Here is a 25,737-nt window from a genome sequence, read left to right as displayed (position 1 = left end):
CAATTAAGAAAGGTATACCAATAATTTTGAGTTTATTGAACACAACTAAAGAATAAAGTATAAAACGCAATGTTGCATACATTTCTTTGTTCAACTGGTGTTGCTTTCCAGCATCGTACACCATTCATACTTACTGTAGTTACTTTCTAGTTATAATATTTCTACAAGATTTTATTCTTTAAGAATACATAATGGCACTGTCTGAGGGGCCATGCTTGGTGGAAAGACCCCATAGAATGCAAAATGTTCAACACAAGTTTGAAAATGTACACACATTAACTATTTTACTGAATTGGCACAGTACCATTCTCGGAAACCCGACCCTAGGCAACAGCAGTGACTAGGGTCTGGGAATCATGACGGACTGACTTAGTAACTTCAAAAAGGGGGAAAAAATGGTTCCAGGAGGGTCCTCTTCAGACAGACACCTCTCCCATCAAATCACGATACAAAGTTTGCAGGCAAAACCTTTGCAGTGGTTTTAGTGAAGGTAGTTGATGCAAACCAGCCACTTACGAAACGCACTCATTAAAAATAACCTCTGTGATCTTCGTCTTGATAGCTACTATTTTGTGTCCGGGGGATGTGGGCAACAGGCGGAGAAGGCAGTGATGTAGTCCCTCTATGCCAAACTGACGTTATATTACGTACAGACGTGTTAAGCTGGAGCATTGGTACATTGCCAGAAGCAACCTGTCTGTCTAGAGAGACTAGCACATTACAGTAAGTCAATTTCATTCTGGTCTTGCTTGAATAGCCATGGCTGGTGAATGTAACTAGACTAATCCAACTGTTTCTCACAAACCCTGAACAGATGGTCTATAATATCAGACTGAGAGCAGCATCAAATTGCCTGTTGACTTGCACACAGGTCTTACACTAGACGCACTGATTTGGGATGTGACTGCAAGTCCGAACCTTAAACCCCTGATGGTCCATAGGACTAGTTAGGGTTTAGCGAGGCCTAAGGTTTCACAGCATAGCACAGTTTGGTAGAGTCTTTGGTGTTACTCTGGCTGTCAATCAGTACCAGGGGGTTCCTCTGATGGTTCTCAATGATGTTGGAAACACTGGTGAAATGCTGAGGGAATACAATAAGAGGTGTCAGGCCTATAGGTTAGCAATCAGGCCATCAATATTACATTGATATCAGAAACGTGTTTTGTAGCCCATAGAGCATGATGAGATTCTGTCTACCTCCTCTCCTTTCTTCTCCCTTCCAAGAGCGTATCGCTGCGATGCTTGGATGTAGCGCACTGGGATGTTGTAGACTCTACTGTTGTAATACACCACTAAAGTGTATGGCTGCTGTGTGTCCTGACCAGAGCTCTTCCTTATTAGGAATGACCCATCCTGAAACAAAGGATATACACAGTACAGTTAGCTGGAGCAATCAAAGTCTAATTTTTATCCTAACCCCATGATTTCGTTTATAAAAAAATGCAAGTTTATCTTAAGACTGTGATTATAATAAGAGTATGTTTAATTGTCCGTATTCCGGTGAGTGAGACTCGCCTTATTTGAGCGAACCAAAGCATCCTCAGCTGTCTTACGATCACAGGTGCTGGCATACCAGGGTTTCTTCAAGACATCTGTCCCCTACAACAACCACAAAAATACAGAAACAAGAAAGTGTGTTTAAAGCCAAGTCCATGTGGCGCTTATATCCTTTGCAATTTTCACAAACTTTAATAGTGTATTCATCCATGCATTGTGCATGTCATAACCAGTATTTTGAGCTACATCATAGTATGTTATACATAAAATAGTGAAATTTTGGTCAGGTCTTTATCACCTCTTCAGTGTCTGTTAACCCGTTTTCAGCTGTGGGTACAGTTCCTCTGTCAGGTTCTGGGAATTAGAAAACAGTAAATAACAAAAAAACAAAATAAACATTTCGTTTGTATGGACACAGCAGAATCCATTTACAGAATAAATATTTGCTGTGTTGTGTCACTGTCAGGGTCAAGGTTATGGTCATCTGCCTGTGGCCATTCACATATAATTTATAATCAATATGAGACACAAGTCTCTCAGACCTGTACTTACTGTGAGAGGTAAACATCTGTGGCAGAGGAATCCTGCAGTAGAGAAAATAAGAACATTCCAGGAGAATTTATATTGGTCTTGACCCATGTCGGTTTGTGCAGTTTTGCTAACTCTGCAAGACAGTACACACAGATCTGGGACCAGGCTATAAAGAGATACAGTGCTATGAAAAAGTATTTGCCCCCTTTCTAATTTTCTCTACTTTTGCATATTTGTGATACTGAATGTTATCAGATCTTCAACTAAAACCTAATATTAGATAAAGGGAACATAAGTGAACAAATAACACAACAATTACATATTTATTTCATAAACAAAGTTATGCAACACCCAATTCCCCTGTGTGAAAAAGTAATTGCCCCCTTACACTCAATAACTGGTTGTCCCACCTTTAGCTGCAATGACTCCAACCAAATGCTTCCTGTAGTTGTTGATCAGTCTCTCACGTCGCTGTGGAGGAATTTTGGGCCACTCTGCCATGCAGAACTGCTTTAACTCAGTGACGTGTGGGTTTTCAAGCATGAACTGCTCGTTTCAAGTCCTGCCACAACATCTCAATTGGGATTAGGTCTGGACTTTGACTAGGCCATTCCAAAACGTCAAATTTGTTGTTTTTTAGCAATTTTCATGTAGACTTGATTGTGTGTTTTGGATCATTGTCTTGCTGCATGACCCAGCTGCGCTTCAGCTTCAGCTCACAGACGGATGGTCTGACATTCTCCTGTAGAATTCTCTGATACAGAGCAGAATTCATGGTTCCTTCTATTAAGGCGTCATCCAGGTCCTGAGGCAGCAAAGCATCCCCAAACCATCACACCACCACGACCATGCTTGACCTTTGGTATGATGTTCTTACTGTGGAATGCAGAGTTTGGTTTTCGCAAGGCATTACTGGAACCATGTCGTCCAAAAAGTTATACTTTTGAATCATCTGTCATAGAACGTTCTTCCAAGAGTCTTGATGATCATCCAGGTGCTTTTTGGCAAACTTGAGTCAACTTCTTGGACGAGATGGGTCCCATTATGCCTGCCGAAAACCAAACACTGCATTCCACAGTAAGAACATCATACATGAAAATTGCTAAAAAAAAATAAAAAAATTCGGAAATTTTGGAATGGCCTAGTCAAAGTCCAGACCTAATCCCAATTGAGATGTTGTGGCAGGACTTGAAACGAGCACGTCACTGAGTTAAAGCAGTTCTGCATGGAAGAGTGGGCCAAAATTCCTCCACAGCGACGTGAGAGACTGATCAACAACTACAGGAAGCATTTGGTTGGAGTCATTGCAGCTAAAGGTGGGGCAACCAGTTATTGAGTGGGGGGCAATTACTTTTTCACACAGGGGAATTGGGTGTTGCATAACTTTGTTTATGAAATAAATATGTAATTGTTGTGTTATTTGTTCACTTATGTTCCCTTTATCTAATATTAGGTTTTGGTTGAAGATCTGATAACATTCAGTATCACAAATATGCAAAAGTAGAGAAAATTAGAAAGGGGGCAAATACTTTTTCATAGCATTGTACAGTGGGGAAAAAAAAGTATTTAGTCAGCCACCAATTGTGCAAGTTCTCCCACTTAAAAAGATGAGAGAGCCCTGTAATTTTCATCATAGGTACAAGTCAACTAGGACAGACAAAATGAGGAAAAAAAATCCAGAAAATCACATTGTAGGATTTTTTATGAATTTATTTGCAAATTATGGTGAAAAATAAGTATTTGCTCAATAACAAAAGTTTCTCAATAGTTTGTTATATACCCTTTGTTGGCAATGACACAGGTCAAATGTTTTCTGTAAGTCTTCACAAGGTTGTCACACACTGTTGCTGGTATTTTGGCCCATTCCTCCATGCAGATCTCCTCTAGAGCAGTGCTGTTTTGGGGCTGTCGCTGGGCAACACAGACTTTCAACTCCCTCCAAAGATTTTCTATGGGGTTGAGATCTGGAGACTGGCTAGGCCACTCCAGGACCTTGAAATGCTTCGTACGAAGCCACTCCTTCGTTGCCCGGGCGGTGTGTTTGGGATCATTGTCATGCTGAAAGAACCAGCCACGTTTCATCTTCAATGCCCTTGCTGACGGAAGGAGGTTTTCACTCAAAATCTCACGATACATGGCCCCATTCATTCTTTCCTTTACACGGATCAGTCGTCCTGGTCCCTTTGCAGAAAAACAGCCCCAAAGCATGATGTTTCCACCCCCATGCTTCACAGTAGGTATGGTGTTCTTTGGATGCAACTCAGCATTCTTTGTCCTCCAAACACGACGAGTTGAGTTTTTACCAAAAAGTTATATTTTGGTTTCATATGACATTCTCCCAATCCTCTTCTGGATCATCCAAATGCACTCTAGCAAACTTCAGACGGGCCTGGACATGTACTGGCTTAAGCAGGGGGACACGTCTTGCACTGCAGGATTTGAGGCCCTGGCGGCGTAGTGTGTTACTGATGGTAGGCTTTGTTACTTTGGTCCCAGCTCTCTGCAGGTCATTCACTAGGTCCCCCCGTGTGGTTCTGGGATTTTTGCTCACCGTTCTTGTGATCATTTTGACCCCACGGGGCGAGATCTTGCGTGGAGCCCCAGATCGAGGGAGATTATCAGTGGTCTTGTATGTCTTCCATTTCCTAATAATTGCTCCCACAGTTGATTTCTTCAAACCAAGCTGCTTACCTATTGCAGATTCAGTCTTCCCAGCCTGGTGCAGGTCTACAATTTTGTTTCTGGTGTCCTTTGACAGCTCTTTGGTCTTCGCCATAGTGGAGTTTGGAGTGTGACTGTTTGAGGTTGTGAACAGGTGTCTTTTATACTGATAACAAGTTCAAACAGGTGCCATTAATACAGGTAACAAGTGGAGGACAGAGGAGCCTCTTAAAGAAGAAGTTACAGGTCTGTGAGAGCCAGAAATCTTGCTTGTTTGTAGGTGACCAAATACTTATTTTCCACCATAATTTGCAAATAAATTCATTAAAAATCCTACAATGTGATTTTCTGGATTTTTTTTTCTCAATTTGTCTGTCATAGTTGACGTGTACCTATGATGAAAATTACAGGCCTCTCTCATCTTTTTAAGTGGGAGAACTTGCACAATTGGTGGCTGACTAAATACTTTTTTTCCCCACTGTATGTGCATGGTGCAAAATAGAGATATTTCTTATGAAGTCATGATGTTTCTTACTTGGCACGTTTGTATTCAGAGGGCTGGGGTGTGGCCGTGAGTTTCTGGGTAATGTGCCTCGTGGGCAGTGCTGGGCCTGTGGAAAAGCAGACATAGCAAGAGAGTGTGTTACAGTAGTCTACTATTATGCAAGTGGATGACTGCATAAACACTTTCTGGATTTAACAACTTACAGCAATTTACAGACATGTCATTTATTTCATTGTGTGCGCTATGTACTGTAATGCATTTCATATGCATAAAATATTATGAAATCAAATCAGTTTAGGAATAGGTAACTACCTTCATTTTCCCTGGATGCAAAATCTGGCCTCTGAAAAAAGACAAACATGATCATCCTGCACCATTCCCCATAGAATTTAGAATTTCACACTTTGTTTTTTCCCAAAAATATATTTTAGAGGTTCCCCTACCGGCCTAAAAGATGGCTTCAATGGCTTCCTAAAATAGAGAGGATTATGTGAGTTAAGTAATCCCTGAAACCAGACTTTTCCGGTGCTCTTCTAAGTGAACGAGCAGTCAGCAATGAACAGAAAATAAATTATATATGATTTTAGTGAGTGACACGTACGTCTCTCTGGGTATTGTTTTGGGAAGTGCGGGCAGTGGTTTCTCCGCTGACTTTGTACTGCCACCTAGGAGAACAGAGATGACATACAGTAAATTCACACATATAAAGTAAGTTCTGTTAAGTAACACAATGTTAAGTTATTTTATGCTCTTTACACTGTTTTAACTTCCATTCATTGTTATGTATGTTGTGTTGTGTCTCATGTACAGTGCCTTCAGAAAGTATTCACACCACTTGACTTTTTCCACATTTCGATGTGTTACAAAGTGGGATTAAAATGGATTAAATTGTCATTTTTTGTCAACGATCTACACAAAATACTCTGTAATGTCAAAATGGAAGAAAAATTATAACATTTATTTAAAAATATATGAAAAATAAAATACGAATATAACTTCATTACATATATATTCAACCCCCTGAGTCAATACATGTTAGAATCACCTTTGGCAGGGATTACAGCTGTGAGTCTTTCTGGGTACGTCTCTAAGAGCTTTGCACACCTGGATTGTACAGTATTTGCACATTATAATTTAATTTACTCTTCAAGCTCTGTCAAGTTGGTTGTTGATTATTGCTAGACAGCCATTTTCAAGTCTTGCCATAGATTTTCAAGCCGATTTATGTCAAAACTGTAACTAGGCCACTCAGGAACATTCAATGTTGTCTTGGTAAGCAACTCCAGTGCATATTTGGCCTTGTGTCTTAGGTTATTGTCCTGCTGAAAGGTGAATTTGTCTCCCAGTGTCTGCTGGAAAGCAGACTGAAGCAGGTTCTTCTTTAGGATTTTGCCTGTGATTTATCCTAAAAAACTCCCTAGTCCTTGCCGATGACAAGCATACCCATAACATGATGCAGCCACCACCATGCTTGAAAATATGAAGAGTTGGTACACAGTGATGCGTTGTGTTGGATTTGCCCCAAACATAACGCTTTGTATTCAGGACATAAAGTTCATTTCTTTGCCACATTTTTTGCAGTTTTACTTTAGTGCCTTATTGCAAACAGGATGCATGTTTAGGAATATTTTAATTCTGTACAGGCTTCCTTTTTGTCACTGTCATTTAGGTTAGTATTGTAAGCAACTACATTGCTCTTGATCCATTCTAAGGTTTCTCTTATCACAGCCATTAAACTTTGTAACTGTTTTAAAGTCACCATTGGCCTCATGGTGCAATCCCTGAGCGGTTCCTTCCTCTCCGGCAACTGAGTTAGGAAGGACGCCTGTATCTTTGTAGTGACTGGGTGTATTGGTAGACCATCCAAAGTGTAATTAATAACGTCACCATGCTCAAAGGGATATTCAATGTCTGCTTTTGTTTAATTACCCATCTACCAATATATGCCCTTCTTTGCGAGGCATTTGAAAACATCCCTGGTCTTTGTGGTTAAATCTGTGTTTAAAATTCACTGCTCGACTGAGGGACTTTACATATAATTGTATGTGTGAGGTACAGAGATGTGGTAGTCATTCAAAAATAATGCTAAACACTATTATTGCACACAAAGTGAGTCCATGCAACTTATTGTTGCATTTTTGCTTTGCATTTGGCAATCCACTAGATGGAATAATTAGCCAGTTGAAATAACTACCAATATAGTACATCAAATATTTTGAGGATATGGAACAATGGTCTTTGTTAATAGTTGTCTGTATTCTTTTAGAATGTATTATTGCCACATTAATGTTCAACGGTTTAGTCATTTGGCTGATGGTGGTAATATGGATGAATACATACTTTCATCTGGATTGCAGACTTCATATTCATCATCATCTATGGGCTCCTGGACCTGGATGACAATAATACTTTTTAATAAATAAGTGATTCCCGTGCTGATAATATCCAATCTTTACTGTTCTATTACTATCGCATCAAATAAAGTATTTGGGGTCAGGTACAAAGTCCAGAGTCTCTTTGGTACAGTAGCACTTACTGGGATGGGATGAAATGTCTTTATGTGCATTCTAGAGAGAGAAGAGAACATATTAATTATTAATGTTATTAATGTCAGTTAATTATTAATGTCAGTTTCCTTCATTGTTAGCACCTTGGGCTGGCTCTAGGGGGCAAACTCTGTGTAGGGAATCTGAGGAGTGTGGAAGGTCTGTAAAAAAAAACATATGTGAGAAAAAAGCTGTCATTTTTGTATCTTTTCCAATGGATAGATATTTAGATACTGTATTTCCGTCAGGGGAAATGTTGATCCCATTTGAGCCGGTCTGAAAAGTGCTACCATCCCTGAACCAGAACTGACCTGCTCACTGGGGGAGGAGAGTTTTCCTTTAGATAAAAGAGAAAATGGGACACCTCAAGCATAATCCTAAAGTCATTGCATAGTAATTTACTATGCTATTAATTGTAATGTATTAGCCATTGGTTATCAAACCCACCTCCATGTCAGGAACTTCATACACATCTGAAAAACAAAACAAAAAGGCTAAGCCTCAAAATTCTAACCCAGTCCGGCACACTAAGCACAATAAATGTAATGTGTTGAAATCTGTTGAAATTCAATCAATCCCCCCAATCAATTCCATATGTTGAGTGCCCCTGGTGAGATGCAGTTACATACCTAGGCCATTTGAGCACTCTGGCACAGTCTTGGACATTGAAGGTCTGCTCATTACTGGTTTGCCTCTTCCATGCATCGGACGGTCTGAAGGGAAGTTTACATGTGTATTGTATGTTGACATTAAGGTGTCTTGGTAAGGTTTGTCTGACAGTGATTGGCAACAGATACAATGTTTCATGGCACCTGTTTGTTGAAGATAATATAATTGAGGCACATAGTGTACTGTAGATATTGGTCTTATTTCCAGTGTCTGATTCATTTATTGGGATAGCTTACTAGCAGGCGATTCCTCTGTGGGGTTTATATAGTTGCCTTCATCGTCACTTTCTGGGTTGACGTAGTCTTCCTAAAGACAATGATCACACAATGTGTAATGAAAAAGTATGAGGCAAATAATCTGTCAATATGCTGTCATGAAGGTATGACAGATATCATACTGTCATGAAAACAGAAAGCAACTAGAATCATTCTTGTTTTGCCTAACTGCACATTACTTCATCATAGTCCTGCTGGTTGGGTTTGGGGGACAGTGATGGTGACGGGGATGGTTTGGTGGTCTTTGGAGGCCAGATGGGCTTCCTGGGTGGATGGTTTGGCCTGCTGCGGCAGCTGTCTAGAAATAGAAGCAAAAGCAGAAACAGGACATCAGTATTTGCATAACGCTACAACACGCCATCATTGCGGCGCTCTGTGTCTGTCACGGTCCACTGACTACCCACTGGGCACACACTGGTTGAATCAACGTTGTTTCCACGTCATTTCAAGCGGTCGCTCCAAAAGCTTATCAGCCAAAAGCTCCAAAAGCTTATTTCCTTCATGCATGCAAGCATGTCAAAATATGTGGTTTATATACAGTAGTCCTCCTAACATGAACTAAACACAGATTCTCCATGAAATAGATACATGTAGACAGAGGATAGAGTAGTCTTGAATAGCCAGACATGGCATTCTTTAATTTGTTAACTAGAAGCTTGGCATGCATGGCTGCATGATGGGTCATTTTGTGTGTGTGTGTGTGTGTGTACTGTGTGTGTACTGTGTGTGTGTGTGTGTGTATGTGTGTGTGTGAGTGTGTGTGTGTGTGTGTGTGTGTGTGTGTGTGAGAGAGAGTAGTAGTAGCTTTGTGTGGTTGTGTGTGTGTGCGAGTGCCTGCGTGTGTGCATGCCTGCATGGATGCGTACGTGTGTGTGTGTGGTAGAGTGGAAGAGTTCTCACCTACGTAGTCCCCCCTGGGAAAGGAGACAGACGAGGTGGAGGTGAAGACTCTCTGACTGGGAGGAGACTCATAGCTGTCATCCTTCTCCTCTTGAGGGTCCTCATAAGTGTCACTCTCCTGTAACATCATGAAATCGTTAAGATACTCAGACCAACAGCTTTGTGTGAATGACTAAAATGTAAATGTAAATGTAATGTAAAATGTAAACACTGAACAGCTGCTGACATTAGTGAAATTACTGTGGAAAGCAATGTCAGATGCAAGTTTATTTTAGAAGCATTTCTATAATATTGTAGTGTTTTAGAATCAATAAAGCATGTGGATTGAACTCACAAACTCATTTTCAGACCACTGTTCGCAGTCCACGTCATCACCTGTAAAGATAAATATAAAATAAGGGCCCCACAATATGAGATGCAAAGTCATTGGAAATTACAGTATTGGAAAGACATGCATCATAGCTTCTGAAATCATATTTTGAACATATTGCTGCGAAAATATTAATGACCACTGTCCCCAAAAACAAACTACTGTCACTATTAAATATATATATATGTATACAGTGGGGAGAACAAGTATTTGATACACTGCCGATTTTGCAGGTTTTCCTACTTACAAAGCATGTAGAGGACTGTAATTTTTATCATAGGTACACTTCAACTGTGAGAGACGGAATCTAAAACAAAAATCCTGAAAATCACATTGTATGATTTTTAAGTAAATAATTTGCATTTTATTGCATGACTTAAGTATTTGATCACCTACCAACCAGTAAGAATTCCGGCTCTCACAGACCTGTTAGTTTTTCTTTAAGAAGCCCTCCTGTTCTCCACTCATTACCTGTATTAACTGCACCTGTTTGAACTCGTTACCTGTATAAAAGACACCTGTCCACACACTCAATCAAACAGACTCCAACCTCTCCACAATGGCCAAGACCAGAGAGCTGTGTAAGGACATCAGGGATAAAATTGTAGACCTGCACAAGGCTGGGATGGGCTACAGGACAATAGGCAAGCAGCTTGGTGAGAAGGCAACAACTGTTGGCGCAATTATTAGAAAATGGAAGAAGTTCAAGATGACGGTCAATCACCCTCGGTCTGGGGCTCCATGCAAGATCTCACCTCGTGGGGCATCAATGATCATGAAGAAGGTGAGGGATCAGCCCAGAACTACACAGCAGGACCTGGTCAATGACCTGAAGAGAGCTGGGTCCACAGTCTCAAAGAAAACCATTAGTAACACACTACGCCGTCATGGATTAAAATCCTGCAGCGCACGCAAGGTCCCCCTGCTCAAGCCAGCGCATGTCCAGGCCCGTCTGAAGTTTGCCAATGACCATCTGGATGATCCAGAGGAGGAATGGGAGAAGGTCATGTGGTCTGATGAGACAGAAATAGAGCTTTTTGGTCTAAACTCCACTCGCCGTGTTTGGAGGAAGAAGAAGGATGAGTACAACCCCAAGAACACCATCCCAACCGTGAAGCATGGAGGTGGAAACATCATTCTTTGGGGATGCTTTTCTGCAAAGGGGACAGGACGACTGCACCGTATTGAGGGGAGGATGGATGGGGCTATGTATCGCGAGATCTTGGCCAACAACCTCCTTCCCTCAGTAAGAGCATTGAAGATGGGTCGTGGCTGGGTCTTCCATCATGACCACGACCCGAAACACACAACCAGGGCAACTAAGGAGTGGCTCCGTAAGAAGCATCTCAAGGTCCTGGAGTGGCCTAGCCAGTCTCCAGACATGAACCCAATAGAAAATCTTTGGAGGGAGCTGAAAGTCTGTATTGCCCAGCGACAGCCCCGAAACCTGAAGGATCTGGAGAAGGTCTGTATGGAGGAGTGGGCCAAAATCCCTGCTGCAGTGTGTGCAAACCTGGTCAAGATCTACAGGAAACGTATGATCTCTGTAATTGCAAACAAAGGTTTCTGTACCAAATATTATGTTCTGCTTTTCTGATGTATCAAATACTTATGTCATGCATAAAAATGGAAATTAATTACTTAAAAATCATACAATGTGATTTTCTGTATTTTTGTTTTAGATTCCGTCTCTCACAGTTCAAGTGTACCTATGATAAAACTTACAGACCTCTACATGCTTTGTAAGTATGAAAACCTGCAAAATCAGCAGTGTATCAAATATTTGTTCTCCCCACTGTATATATATATATATAATTATTTATTTGTTCTTATATACAGTGCCTTGCAAAAGTATTCGTCCCCCTTAGCATTTTTCCTATTTTGTTGCATTACAACCTGTAATTGAAATGGATTTTTATTTGGATTTCATGTAATGGACATACACAAAATAGTCCAAATTGGTAAAGTGAAATGAAAAAAATAACTTGTTTAAAAAAATTCAAATAAATAAATAACAGAAAAGTGGTGCGTGCATATGTATTCACCCACTTTGCTATGAAGCCCCTAAATAAGATCTGGTGCAACCAATTACCTTCAGAAGTCACATAATTAGTTAAATAAAGTCCACCTGTGTGCAATCTAAGTGTCACACGATCTGTCACATGATCTCAGTATACAGTCAGGTCCATAAGTATTTGGACAGTGACACAATTTGCATAATTTTGGCTCTGTACGCCACCACAATGGATTTGAAAGGAAACAATCAAGATGTGCTTTAAGTGTAAACTTTCATCTTTAATTTTTGTCAAAATTCTTGTATGAACCATGTAGGAATTACAACCATTTTTATACATAGTTCCCTAATTTTAGGGGCTCAAAAGTAATTGGACAAACTAACATAATCATAAATTCAGTTGTGAGTGTTAATACTTGGTTGGAAATCCTTTGCAGTCAATGACTGTCTGAAGTCTGGAACCCATTGACATCACCAGATGTTGGGTTTCTTCCCTGGTGATGCTCTGCCAGGCCTTTACTGCAGCTGTCTTCAGTTCCTGCTTGTTCTTGGGGGGTTTTGCCTTCAGTTTTGCCTTCAGCAAGTGAAATGCATGCTCAATTGGATTCAGGTCACCCTAGTCATAGACTGTTCTCTCTGCTACCGCAAGGCAAGCGGTACCGGAGTGCCAAGTCTAGGTCCAAAAGACTTCTCAATAGCTTCTACCCCAAGCAATAAGACTCCTGAACAGCTAATCATGGATACCCAGACTATTTGCACTGCCCCCGCCCCCCACCCCCATCTTTTTATGCTTACTCTGTTAATTATTTATGCATAGTCACTTTAACTCTCCCCACATGTACATATTACTTCAACTACCTCAACTAGCCGGTGCCCCCGCACATTGACTCTGCACCGGTACCCCCCTGTATGTATAGCCTCCCTACTGTTATTGTATTTTACTTCTGCTCTTTTTTTCTCAACAATTTTTTGTTTTATTCTACTTTTTTATTAAAAATAAATGCACTGTTGGTTAAGGGCTGTAGTAAGCATTTCACTGTAATGTCTGCACCTGTTGTATTCGGCGCATGTGGCCAATAAAATTTGATTTGATTTGAGGTCAGATGATTGACTTGACCATTGCAGAACATTCCACTTCTTTGCCTTAAAAAATATTTGGTTGCTTTCGCAGTCTGCTTCGGGTCATTGTCCATCTGCACTGTCAAGTGCCGTCCAATGAGTTTTGAAGCATTTGGCTGAATCTGAGCAGATAATATAGCCCTAAACACTTCAGAATTCATCCTGCTGCTTTTGTCAGCAGTCACATCATCAATAAATACAAGAGAACCCGTTCCATTGGCAGCCATACATGCCCACGACATAACAATACCTCCACCATGCTTCACAGATGAGGTGGTATGCTTCAGATGATGAGCAGTTCCTTCCTTTCTCATTTACATTTACATTTTAGTCATTTAGCAGACGCTCTTATCCAGAGCGACTTACAGGAGCAATTAGGGTTAAGTGCCTTGCTCAAGGGCACATTAACGTCATTTAGCAGACGCTCTTAGCCAGAGCGACTCACAAATTGGTGCGTTCACCCTATAGCCAGTGGGATAACCACTTTAAAATTGGGGGGGGGGGGGGGGTAGAAGGATTCCTTTATCCTATCCCAGGTATTCCTTAAAGAGGTGGGGTTTCAAATGTCTCCGGAATGTCTTTCAAATGTCTTTCTCAATACTCTTCTCTTCCCATCATTCTGGTACAAGTTGATCTTTGTCTCATCTGTCCATAGGATGTGGTTCCAGAACCGTACAGGGTTTTTTAGATGTTTTTTGGCAAACTCTAATCTGGTCTTCCTGTTTTTGAGGCTTACCAATGGTTTTCATCTTGTGGTAAACCCTCTGTAAGTCTTCTCTTGATTGTTGACTTTGACACAGATACGCCTACCTCCCGGAGGTTGTTCTTGATCTGGCCAACTGTTGTGAAGGGGCTTTTCTTCACCAGGGAAATCATTATTCTGTCATCCACCACAGTTGTTTTGCATAGTCTTCCGGGACTTTTGGTGTTCCTGAGCTCACCAGTGTGTTCTTTCTTTTTAAGAATGTACCAAATAGTTGATTTGGCCACACCTAATGTTTTTGCTATCTCTCTGATGGGTTTGTTTTGATTATTTAGCTTAATGATGGCTTGCTTCACTGGCAGTGAAAGCTCTCGGACTTCATATTGAGGGTTAACAGCAACAGATTCCAAATGCAAATGCCACACTTGAAATCAACTCTAGACCTTTTATCTGCTTACTTGTAAATTAACTAATTAGGGAATAGCACACACCTGGCCATGGAACAGCTGAGCAGCCAATTGTCCAATTACTTTTGGTCCCTTAAAAAGGGGGGAACCACATATAAAAAGTCTTGTAATTCCTACACCGTTCACCCGATTTGGATGTAAATACCCTCATATTAAAGCTGAAAGTCTGCACATTCAGCTCATATTCATTATTTAATTTCAACTCCAATATGCTGTGGTAGACAGCTAAAATAATAATAACTTGGTCAATGTCCAAATATTTATGGACCTGACTGTATATACACCTGCAACACCACTAAGCAAGGGGCACCACCAAGCAAGCGGCACCATGAAGACCAAGGAGCTCTCCAAACAGGTCAGGGACAAAGTTGTGGAGAAGTACAGATCAGGGTTGGGTTATAAAAAAATATCAGAAACTTTAAACATCCTACGGAGCACCATTAAATCCATTATTAAATAATTGAAATAATATGGCACCACAACAAACCTGCCAAGAGAGGGCCACCCACCAAAACACACGGACCAGGCAAGGAGGGCTTTAATCAGAGAGGCAACAAAGAGACCAAAGATAACCCTGAAGGAGTTGCAAAGCTCCACAGCGGAGATTGGAGTATCTGTCTACAGGACTTTAAGCCGTACACTCCACAGAGCTGGGCTTTACGGAAGAGTGGCCAGAAAAAAGCCATTGCTTAAAGAAAAAAATAAGCAAACACGTTTGGTGTTCGCCAAAGGTAATGTGGGAGACTCCCCAAACATATGGAAGAAGGTACTCTGGTCAGATGAGACTAAAATTGAGCTTTTTGGCCATCAAGGAAAATGCTATGTCTGGCGCAAACCCAACACCTCTCATCACCCCGAGAACACCATCCCCACAGTGAAGCATGGTGGTGGCATCCCCACAGCATGATACTGCCACCACCATGCTTCACTGTGGGGATGTTTTTCATCGGCAGGGACTGGGAAACTGGTCAGAATTGAAGGAATAATGGATGGCGCTAAATACAGGGAAATTCTTGAGGGAAACCTGTTTCAGTCTTCCAGAGATTTGAGACTGGGACGGAGGTTCACCTTCCAGCAGGACAATGACCCTAAGCATACTGTTAAAGCAACACTTGAGTGGTTTAAGGGGAAACATTTAAATGTCTTGGAATGGCCTAGTCAAAGCCCAGACCTCAATCCAATTGAGAATCTGTGGTATGACTTAAAGATTGCTGGACACCAGCGGAACCCATCCAACTTGAAGGAGCTGGAGCAGTTTTGCCTTGAAGAATGGGCAAAAATGCCAGTGGCTAGATGTGCCAAGCTTATAGAGACATACCCCCAAGATACTTGCAGCTGTAATTGCTGCAAAAGGTGGCTCTACAAAGTATTGACTTTGGGGGGTGAATAGTTATGCACGCTCAAGTTTTCTGTTTTTTTGTCTTATTTCTTGTTTGTTTCACAAGAAAAAATATTTTGCATCTTCAAAGTGGTAGGCATGTTGTGTAAATCAAATGACACAACCCCCCAAAAAATCCATTTTAATTTCAGGTTGTAAGGCAACAAAATACCAAAAATGCCAAGGGGGGTGAATACTTTCAATACTTCAAGGGCCACATTGTGAGACATGAAGAAAGGTCTTACCTTGATAGTCTCTTACAGGTACTTTTGGAGCTGACTTGTTTTTAAATCTACAGTACAGACAGACCAGTTAGGAGTAAAAGCCAAAGTTTTATAATAATAATAATAAAATAATATGCCATTTAGCAGACGCTTTTATCCAAAGCGACTTACAGTCATGCGTGCATACATTTTTGTGTATGGGTGGTCCCGGGGATCGAACCCATTACCTTGGCGTTACAAGCGCCGTGCTCTACCAGCTGAGCTACAGAGGACCACGCTCAAGTGGGTTTAGAAACAAGAATGGGCTTGACTATTTTTAGACATTCAACTTTGGGCCTGAAGAGTGATTGTACACATTAACGGTAACCCTCCCAGTTCTATGTAGTATCACAACCTGCTCATTCTGAAACTTATGTCAGTTCTTCATTATCTATCACAGAATACTTTAGTTCTACAGCATGTTTACATTTACAGTTGTGTGCCAGTGGCTCCTTTTCAAGGAGGTAAAGAGAGAGAGTAAAGCCATGCACATGTTTTTCTGTTTGTCTATTTTCAGATCGAGAGACTACTTATATTTTCCTAACAGTTGAAGAAAGAGGAATAGCCACCTATCACCAAGGTTACTATAGTAAACTAAAATTGAAACTAAAACGAATCATGAAAAAACAATTTAGTAACTGAAATAAAATAATGAACAAACCTGTTTGAAAAACTAAAACTATACTGAAACTGTTATCTTGGACTCAAGTACTAACTGAAATAAAATAAAAACCATTATGAATTATGTTTAGTTTTATTAATTTTTCTGAACTTTGTGCAAAAATCGAATGGGGTTTTCAAGCTTTTTGGATGTTTACTGAATCTGGCAGTTAAATGCGGTAAGGCAATGGCTATGTTTCAAAAAGGCCTGGCTTGTGCATCACTATCACTAGCTATCGCTAGCTAACCGGCAAAAAATCGTCTTGGTAGCTAGTTTGATTCTTCTTACATGTGCTACGAATGTTAAAAAGCATTAGATTGGCGTAAACATGGACGAGATCAAGTTTATTTCCACCATATTTTTTGTCTCTGGGCTATTCCTTTTAAATCCAAGTCACATTGAGATTTACTTTATAATTTAAACTTAACCAAACCTATTACTCCCCCCACCCCCCCCAAAATGAACTATGCAACACAAATGGCTCCTAGCCTCCCATGCATGCTTTCTGTCCCTAACACTAAAACCAAAACCGAATATATACAACTAAAACAAAATAAAAACTAGCAAATCAGGTCTGAAAACTAACTGAAACTAAACAGAATTCCAAATAATCCAAAAAACTAAACGAAATAAAAACGAATTAGAAAACTTTAATAACCTTGCTTATCACCACAAAGAACATTGAAGAAATTATACCATGTGAGCGCACTGCACTCTCAGCTGAACTGAGTTGTATTTCCAATGCCATACACACTGTTCTTGTTCCCACATATAGAGATGCTGGAATCTCATTCCCCTCATATACTGCATTTCAGATAAATGCCAACCTCTACCTCATCAGTGTAACGTATAACTCATTGTATGGAACTATGAGCACAACTGGTGTCCTTGCGAACTTGTGGGTAACAGAGAATAGTGTTAAGCGGTGCTCTCTGTTTATGGAGTGTCAAACATTTATTTTGATAAACTGACCTTCTCAGCCTGTTTAGGATACTGCCATCATTGTTCTTGATATCCTGGACCATCTTCTGAAGCTGGCTGGAAGACACGTTTAAAGCTTCTCATTAAAGGTATCATATTCAACAAAAATCATACAGTGTTCATAAACGTAATACAGTACATAACTGTTAATACCATTTGGAGACAATAACACGTGCTAGACAAAATGTTACAGTGCATTTGGAAAGTATTCAGACCCCTTCCCTTTTTCCATATTTTGTTACGTTACAGCCTTATTCTAAAATGGATTAAATAAAACATTTTCCTTATCAATCTACGCACAATACCACATAATGACAAAGCGAAAACAGGTTTTTAGAGAATTTTGCAAATGTATTAAAAACAAAAAAACAGAAATACCTTATTTACATAAGTATTCAGACCCTTTGCTATGAGACTTGAAATTGAGCTCAGGTGAATCCTGTTTCCAATGATCATCCTTGAGATGTTTCTACAACTTGATTGGAGTCCACCTGTGGTAAATTCAATTGATTGGACATGATTTGGAAAGGCACACACCTGTCTACAGTGAGGGAAAAAAGTATTTGATCCCCTGCTGATTTTGTACGTTTGCCCACTGACAAAGGCATGATCAGTCTATAATTTTAATGGTAGGTTTATTTGAACAGTGAGAGACAGAATAACAACACAAAAATCCAGAAAAACGCATGTCAAAAATGTTATAAATTGATTTGCATTTTAATGAGGGAAATAAGTATTTGACCCCTCTGCAAAACATGACTTAGTACTTGGTGGCAAAACCCTTGTGGGCAATCACAGAGGTCAGCCGTTTCTTGTAGTTGGCCACCAGGTTTGCACACATCTCAGGAGGGATTTTGTTCCACTCCTCTTTGCAGATCTTCTCCAAGTCATTAAGGTTTCGAGGCTGACGTTTGGCAACTCGAACCTTCAGCTCCCTCCACAGATTTTCTATGGGATTAAGGTCTGGAGACTGGCTAGGCCACTCCAGGACCTTAATGTGCTTCTTCTTGAGCCACTCCTTTGTTGCCTTGGCCGTGTGTTTTTGGTCATTGTCATGCTGGAATACCCATCCACGACCCATTTTCAATGCCCTGGCTGAGGGAAGGAGGTTCTCACCCAAGATATGACGGCACATGGCCCCGTCCATCGTCCCTTTGATGCGGTGAAGTTGTCCTGTCCCCTTAGCAGAAAAACACCCCCAAAGCAAAATGCCCAAGAGCTTGATATTGGTCTCATCTGACCACAACACTTTCATTCAGATGTTCATTGGCAAACTTCAGACGGCCCTGTATATGTGCTTTCTTGAGCAGGGGGACCCTGCTGGCGCTGCAGGATTTCAGTCCTTCACGGCGTAGTGTGTTACCAATTGTTTTCTTGGTGACTATGGTCCCAGCTGCCTTGAGATCCTCCTGTGTAGTTCTGGGCTGATTCCTCACCGTTCTCATGATCATTGCAACTTCACGAGGTGAGATCTTGCATGGAGCCCCAGGCAGAGGGAGATTGACAGTTATTTTGTGTTTCTTCCATTTGCGAATAATCGCACCAACTATTGTCACCTTCTCAACAAGCTGCTTGGCGATGGTCTTGTAGTCCATTCCAGCCTTGTGTAGGTCTACAATCTTGTCCCTGACATCCTTGGAGAGCTCTTTGGTCTTGGCCATGGTGGAGAGTTTGGAATCTGATTGATTGATTGCTTCTGTGGACAGGTGTCTTTTATACAGGTAACAAGCTGAGATTAGGACCACTCCCTTTAAGTGTGTGCTCCTAATCTCAGCTCGTTACCTGTATAAAAGACACCTGGGAGCCAGAAATCTTTCTGATTGAGAGAGGGTCAAATACTTATTTCGCTCATTAAAATGCAAATCAATTTATAACATTTTTGACATGCGTTTTTCTGTATTTTTTCGTTGTTATTCTGTATCTCACTGTTCAAATAAACCTACCATTAAAATTATAGACTGATCATTTCTTTGTCAGTGGGCAAACGTACAAAATCAGCAGGGGATCAAATACTTTCTTCCCTCACTGTATATAAGGTCCCACAGTTGACAGTGTATGTCAGAGCAAAAACCAAGCCATGAGGTCGAAGGAATTGTCCGTAGAGCTCCGAGACAGGATTGTGTCGAGGCACCGATTTGGGGAAGGGTACCAAAAAATGTATGCAGCATTGAAGGTCTCCAAGAACACAATGGCCTCCATCATTCTTACATTGAAGACGTTTTGAACCCCCAAGACCCTTTTTAGATCAATCGGGGGAGAGGGGCCTTGGTCAGGGAGGTAACCAAGAACCCGATGGTCACTCTGACAGAGCTCCAAAGTTCCTCTGTGGAGATGGGAGAACCTTCCAGAAGTACAACCATCTCTGCAGCACTCCACCAATCAGGCCTTTATGGTAGAGTGGCCAGACGGAAGCCACTCCTCAGTAAAAGGCACATGAACGCCCACTTGGAGTTTGCCAAAAGGCACCTACAGGACTCTCACACCATGATAAACAAGATTCTCTGGTCTGATGAAACCAAGAATGAACTCTTTGGCCTGAATGCCAAGCGTCACGTCTGGAGGAAATCTGGCACCATCCCTATGGTGAAGCTTGGTGGTGGCAGCATCATGCTGTGGGGATGTTTTTCAGCAGCAGGTACTGGGAGACTAGTCAGGGTTGAGGGAAAGATGAACAGAGCAAAGTACAGAGAGATCCTTGATGAAAACCTGCTCCAGAGCACTCAGGACCTCAGACTGCGGCGAAGGTTCACCTTCCAACAGGACAACGACCCTAAGCACACAGCCAAGAAAACGCAGGAGTGGCTTCGGGACAACTCTCTGAATGACCCTGAGTGGCCCAGGCAGAGCCCGGACTTGAACCCGATCGAACATCTCTGGAGAGACCTGAAAATAGCTGTGCAGGGACGCTCCCCATCCAACCTGACAGAGCTTGAGAAGAGAGATGAAAATAGCTGTGCAGGGACGCTCCCCATCCAACCTGACAGAGCTTGAGAGGATCTGCAGAGAAGAATGGGAGAAACTCCCCAAATACAGGTGTGCCAAGCTTTTAGCGTCATACCCAAGAAGACTTGAGGCTGTAATTGCTGCCAAAGTTGCTTCAACAAAGTACTGAGTAAAGGGTCCGAATAATTATGTAAATTAAATATTTGCTAAAATTTCTAAAAACCTGTTTTTGCTTTGTCATTATGGGGTATTTTGTGTATATTGATGAGGGAAAAAGTAATGTAATCCATTTTAGAATAAGGCTGTAACATAACATAATGTGTAAATAGTCAAGGGGTCTGAATACTTTCTGAATGCACTGTATATTGATACTATTATGGCATGGTCTAAATATATGGCTCTGGCATAGTCTATTGCAGGCTGCGGAACACTGAAAATATGTAAACTTCAACATGGAATAAAACCATAGTTGCAGTCTTTCAGAGTCAACTTTCCATGCTGGCTAGCACTTGGAGGTGTGAATAAGGTTCACACCCATACACACTCAAACTCACTCAATCACTGTAGCCTACATGCAATTACAGATTGAGAGCATGAGGGAGACAGGTGTGAGACGTGTAATTACAGTAACATCCACATTAGTCAGTCTTCTCTTACCACATTCCCTCTCACTTTTCAATTTTGTATTACTAGTACTTTAGATTTTGATTTATGTAACAGCCAACCAGAGCATCATAAATAAATGGTTTTTGCTTAAACACAGTTTACTGTTTAACTTAATCTGGATGGTATAGTTTCTGTGGCCTACAATAAGCTGCAGATAAAAATGGTTTGGTAAATGTATTATTGTGAGCATTGCAGAAAACAATGGAACAGATGTACAGTATTATTACTGGTTGGAACTTAGCGTATATACTTATATATTTACAGTAGGCATTTTTTTAGTTGCCAGTTTCCACTATGTCATCTATAGAAATAGGTCATCATTGAATAATAGCCTGAATTTAAATTGTAAAAAGGTTTGGTTTGGTTCTGATTACAAAGGTTAACAATATAACATTTTTCCAAGTGTTACAAATACATTGCCCAACATAACATTGCATACAAATATGGGTATCTCTTACCGAAGTTTTACACTTGCAGGAGCTGTGAACTTGTTAAATGTATCCATATCTTAATGAGTAAATTGACCCGAGAGGCCACCTGCTGCATCTAGCTACTATCCAGCTCAATGTTTGCGTTGTGAATGAACTCACTGACACTGGCTGCCTGCCTAAAATGTCATCATAGCGGAGGGAAAATACTAACACCTCTGCAAGAACAATCACTTCTCCTTTCCACTTCTTGAGTTTGGTCATGAAGACAATTCTGTTTTCTGTGTAATTTGGATTTACACAATAACATTTCCACCACAAAACAACATGGCAGATTAGAAAGATAAATATTGCCCTATGCTGTGAACATCCTCTGACCAGCCAGCACAGTAAACAGAGAGGGGAGCCTTTACTGACATTTCTCTTTAGGAACATCTGACGAACTGCGGTGAACCAACTGCAATTGTCCAAGAGATGGAAACACACAATGGTTGCTAAAATACTAAGAAAACATCATCCAAAGCCAATGTTAAAACGACTACCTGATGCTTTTGCTGTGCAATATACAGGCTCAGTCTGTTGGACATTCAGGAATATTTTTCAATAAGGGTTCTAGTCTGGGTTCAAGCTGTGTTTTTACGTGGTATTAGGCTCAATTTGCATTGGAACATACAGTATATTTGTTTGAACTAGCAAATTACATGGGTTGACAGTGCACTCTAGTTTATCAATGATAAAAGTAAAAAAGCTCACATTCCTATTTTCAGGGGTCTGAATTGTTACAATATTCTGTTTCTGTTTGTGGGATCATTTGTTCCAACAGGCAAGACAACATAAATGTTTGATAACATGACTTTGAACCTGGTCGTGACCTCTTTGAACTTCTACCCATTAGCCACAAGCCTACCCATATGAGCAGAAATTAGACATAGCCTACACTCTTAGAAAAAAAGAACCAAAAAGGGTTATTCGGCTGTCCCCATAGGAGAACCATTTGAAGAACCCCTGTTTAGTTCCAGGTAGAACCCTTTTGGTTCCAGGTAGAAACCTTTTGGGTTCCATGTAGAACCTTTCCTCAGAGTGTTCTACATGGAACCCAAAATAGGTCTACCTGGAACCAAAAAGGGTTCTATCTGGAACCAAAAAGGTTTCTGCTATGGGGACAGCCGCAGAACCATTTTGGAACCCTTTTTTTCTAGGAGTGTAATAGTACACTATTGTAGCTCATAAGCAAGTACGGTTTCTGTTTCACATACCTTGTCAGTTGACTCATGTTGCTTATTCAGAAGAGTAGCTATCTCTGGAGCTGTGGTTAGTTAGCCACGAAGCGTAACAAATGAGAATAGTAACTATTACACGCCTAACAGATCCTGATCAGGAGGAGAGCCCGTTTTACATTTCCCTCTAGAGCTCTGGCTCCCTAATATACCATCTGTTTGGATTCTCTATCAGATATCAAACAAACCAAACAATAAAACAACAGTAGAAACACTGAAACAAGGCAGGGCAATCATGAACACAATGGTGTGAGGCTCAATTGCTTATTCAGCTTCCTTATTGCACAAGTTTATGATTAACCACATGAAAACTGGAACTCACAAGGAAAGAGTTCACAGTAAATGCATCAGCCTACTAATATAGATTGACCATTTTTACCTCGGGGAGCAAAGTGAGAGGCACATGCACGCACACGCACACGCACGCGCGCACACACACACACACACACACACACACACACACACACACACTCTCTCTCTTTGTCTCACACACACCTGCTTTGCAGTGCTCTCTTTGTACTTGCCTGAAAGGCCTCAGCTATCCGCTGTGTTCACATGAGGGAAGACCACGAGAGAGGAAGACAGAGAGAGAGAAATAGAAAAGAGGGTTACTCACGGTTGATGGATGAGGCTGAACCTGGTCATATCACTGTCAGACAGATTCTGTAAAAGTAAGAGAAGCAGAAAGATAGAAGATAAATATAAATTTACATTTGTTTTTTACAAATCTGTCACATTTTCAAATCTCTGTGTTCTTTACTGTAACTGAATGTGTTGTTATGTTGGGTTTTGTAAAATAACATTTCAATCTGTCATTCTGTTTTACAAAACATGCTGCAATATGTTGATTGAAGGTGGATACAAGTTGAGTAATATATAACTGTGATAGCAGAGTAGATCAGTGTTTCCCAACCAGAGGTACTATGACCCCTGGGGGTACTTGGCCTATCCACAGGGGGTACTTAAGAAGACTCATGAGACCATAGGCTTACTGGTAGAATGCACATGAAGGGGTACTTCAAGGGTATTCTGGGCAGATCTAAATGTAGTTGGTGGTACAGTAACCGAAAAAAGGTTGAGAACCACTGGAGTAGCTGATACAATAGTAGAGACCAGTTATGGAATGTATCACTTCTTACCTTACACTAGATGGCAGCATGACGCTAAAACAGCTAAAAGCCTTTGCTGCATGCTTGCTTTTAATCTGAAAATGATCGTTATTGTATGGCCCTACTTGTGCACATTGATCCGGTGCAGGTTACAATCAATCTTATTTTGTCCATAATTTGTTTACTAAATGTTTCATTCCAGTCCCGTGACATGTTATCTTTGAAATAATTCCGATGACATATCTGAATGTCTACTCACACACATCCCTCAATAAATGTTCTAGACTCTAGAGCGTACCCCTCTTACCCCTTCACAGTAGCAGGATACATATGCAAATAAAAGATGACGGGTCATTGGTCAGAATAATCAGATCAGATTGTGAGGTTCAAGGACAAGGTAGCTGTTCTGGAAAGAGCCAAGAATTTGAGAGGAACATACATCTTCCTCAACGAGGACTATCCTGAAGCTGTGCGCCAGAAGAGAAAATATGTTATGGTGGCCATGAAAGCTGCCAGAGCATGATGGGAGTGCTAGGACTGTGGCAGTCACAAAATGTTGTCAGCCGGTCTAAAGAAGCATGATATGACCTTTTAGACAGGACTAAAGAAGCATGATATGAAGAAAATGTAGTCTATTTCAGAAGAACAGAATAGCATACTCTGAGTTGTCCTTACGTTGGCTATGCCAAATGGCTGTGGGCTACACTAGTTCATTTAGCAGACAAGATTTGCTTATAATTCCGTGGCATTATTTTATATAATTTTATAATATGAAGAATACAATTGAACAAAGCTGAATAAAATTTTTCCAAGCGATTTGAGGGAGTGCGCACATGCGGCTATTCTGTGTTGAGCGGTTAACAAAGAAATATGTACTCCTATAGTTTAATTTAGAGTTATTAATATAACTTTAGTTGTTCTACAAACGTTGGGCTATATGTTTTGATTTTTAATACATTGTAAGGCATGATGAGACTAATGATGATTAAAAAAAAGTCACTTGAAAGGCATGAGCTTCTGTTTTTTGAGCAGGCTGTGCACACTCCAATAGTCTCTCATTCACAATTTGACAAGCACCTGATAATGCCTCGAATTTTACTGCGGCATCCCCTTTGTGGCCGTAATGCACCCTAAAAAAAAAACATGCCTTTTGCAGCCCGGAGTGCTGCGTTGTGCCCTTCTCCCTGAGTGTGCTGCGCAATCCGAAGCGCATCTCACTCTCATGGCTCTCCATCACGTGATCGGGTCTTTCTCACAGGCTACAATTGAAGACAGGCACATCCGGGCGCAGCTGTGTGTGTCCTTATCCAATTCCGAGGTGCATATTGAAGATATTGGAAGAACTGTCCACATTTCCCTTTCGTCAGCCAACAAGATGAGTAGGCCTAACGAACAGCAAATGCACTAGCCTATGTAAATCTACTATCCCCGTAGTACAAAAGTTGACCTATTCTATTCTGTGCGAGAAAAAACTGGGACAGTTGTGGGATGCGATAGATCCCAAATTAATACAACCACTAGCATCAAAAAACCTTTTTTATGCAATGTGGCTGACGCAACAGATCAGAGCGTTTAGCTTAAAATGTTGATAAACTATTAGGCTATTTCTTCACATTATAAGCGCAGCAATGCGCAAATGGTATTAGGCTATAAGCGCGAATATTCCATTAGCGGAAAACGGCATTATCAAAAGTGACCGCAAATGCAATTATGCATGTAATGCTTTTATTATAAAGGTGTATTTTTATGGTGAAAATTATCTTCCCCAAACTTG

At 40.8% G+C, this 25,737-nt stretch overlaps 1 protein-coding gene across 3 annotated transcripts; it reads right to left on the bottom strand.

Moving 5' to 3' along the window:
- Nucleotides 1-15: 15 nt before the first annotated feature.
- LOC311135058 (B-cell linker protein-like) lies at nt 16-23,577 on the bottom strand. 3 transcript variants are annotated; one of them, XM_084168924.1, is made up of 22 exons: nt 23,471-23,577; nt 17,532-17,597; nt 15,881-15,927; nt 9,919-9,959; nt 9,585-9,702; nt 8,864-8,982; nt 8,646-8,715; nt 8,370-8,453; nt 8,188-8,213; nt 8,052-8,077; nt 7,845-7,901; nt 7,731-7,761; nt 7,535-7,586; nt 5,796-5,859; nt 5,638-5,665; nt 5,507-5,537; nt 5,225-5,300; nt 2,050-2,081; nt 1,796-1,851; nt 1,516-1,599; nt 1,198-1,353; nt 16-1,081 (listed from the first exon to the last, which is right to left on the bottom strand). In XM_084168924.1, the coding sequence occupies exons 1-22, from the start codon at nt 23,497-23,499 to the stop codon at nt 965-967; spliced, it is 1,410 nt and encodes a 469-aa protein (XP_084025050.1). In that variant the 5' UTR covers nt 23,500-23,577; the 3' UTR covers nt 16-964. The 3 variants fall into 3 exon arrangements, with proteins under 3 accessions (XP_084025050.1, XP_084025051.1, XP_084025049.1); XM_084168925.1 differs by lacking the exon at nt 23,471-23,577 and adding an exon at nt 22,834-22,942; XM_084168923.1 differs by lacking the exon at nt 23,471-23,577 and adding an exon at nt 21,608-21,846.
- Between the last annotated feature and the right edge of the window lie 2,160 nt (nt 23,578-25,737).

The sequence above is a fragment of the Coregonus lavaretus genome (genome assembly GCF_964263955.1).
Source record: "Coregonus lavaretus genome assembly, chromosome: 1".
In the NCBI taxonomy this organism is placed as follows: domain Eukaryota; kingdom Metazoa; phylum Chordata; class Actinopteri; order Salmoniformes; family Salmonidae; genus Coregonus; species Coregonus lavaretus.
Note: the sequence above shows the minus strand (reverse complement) of the source record. Positions and strands in the feature narration are given on the sequence as shown.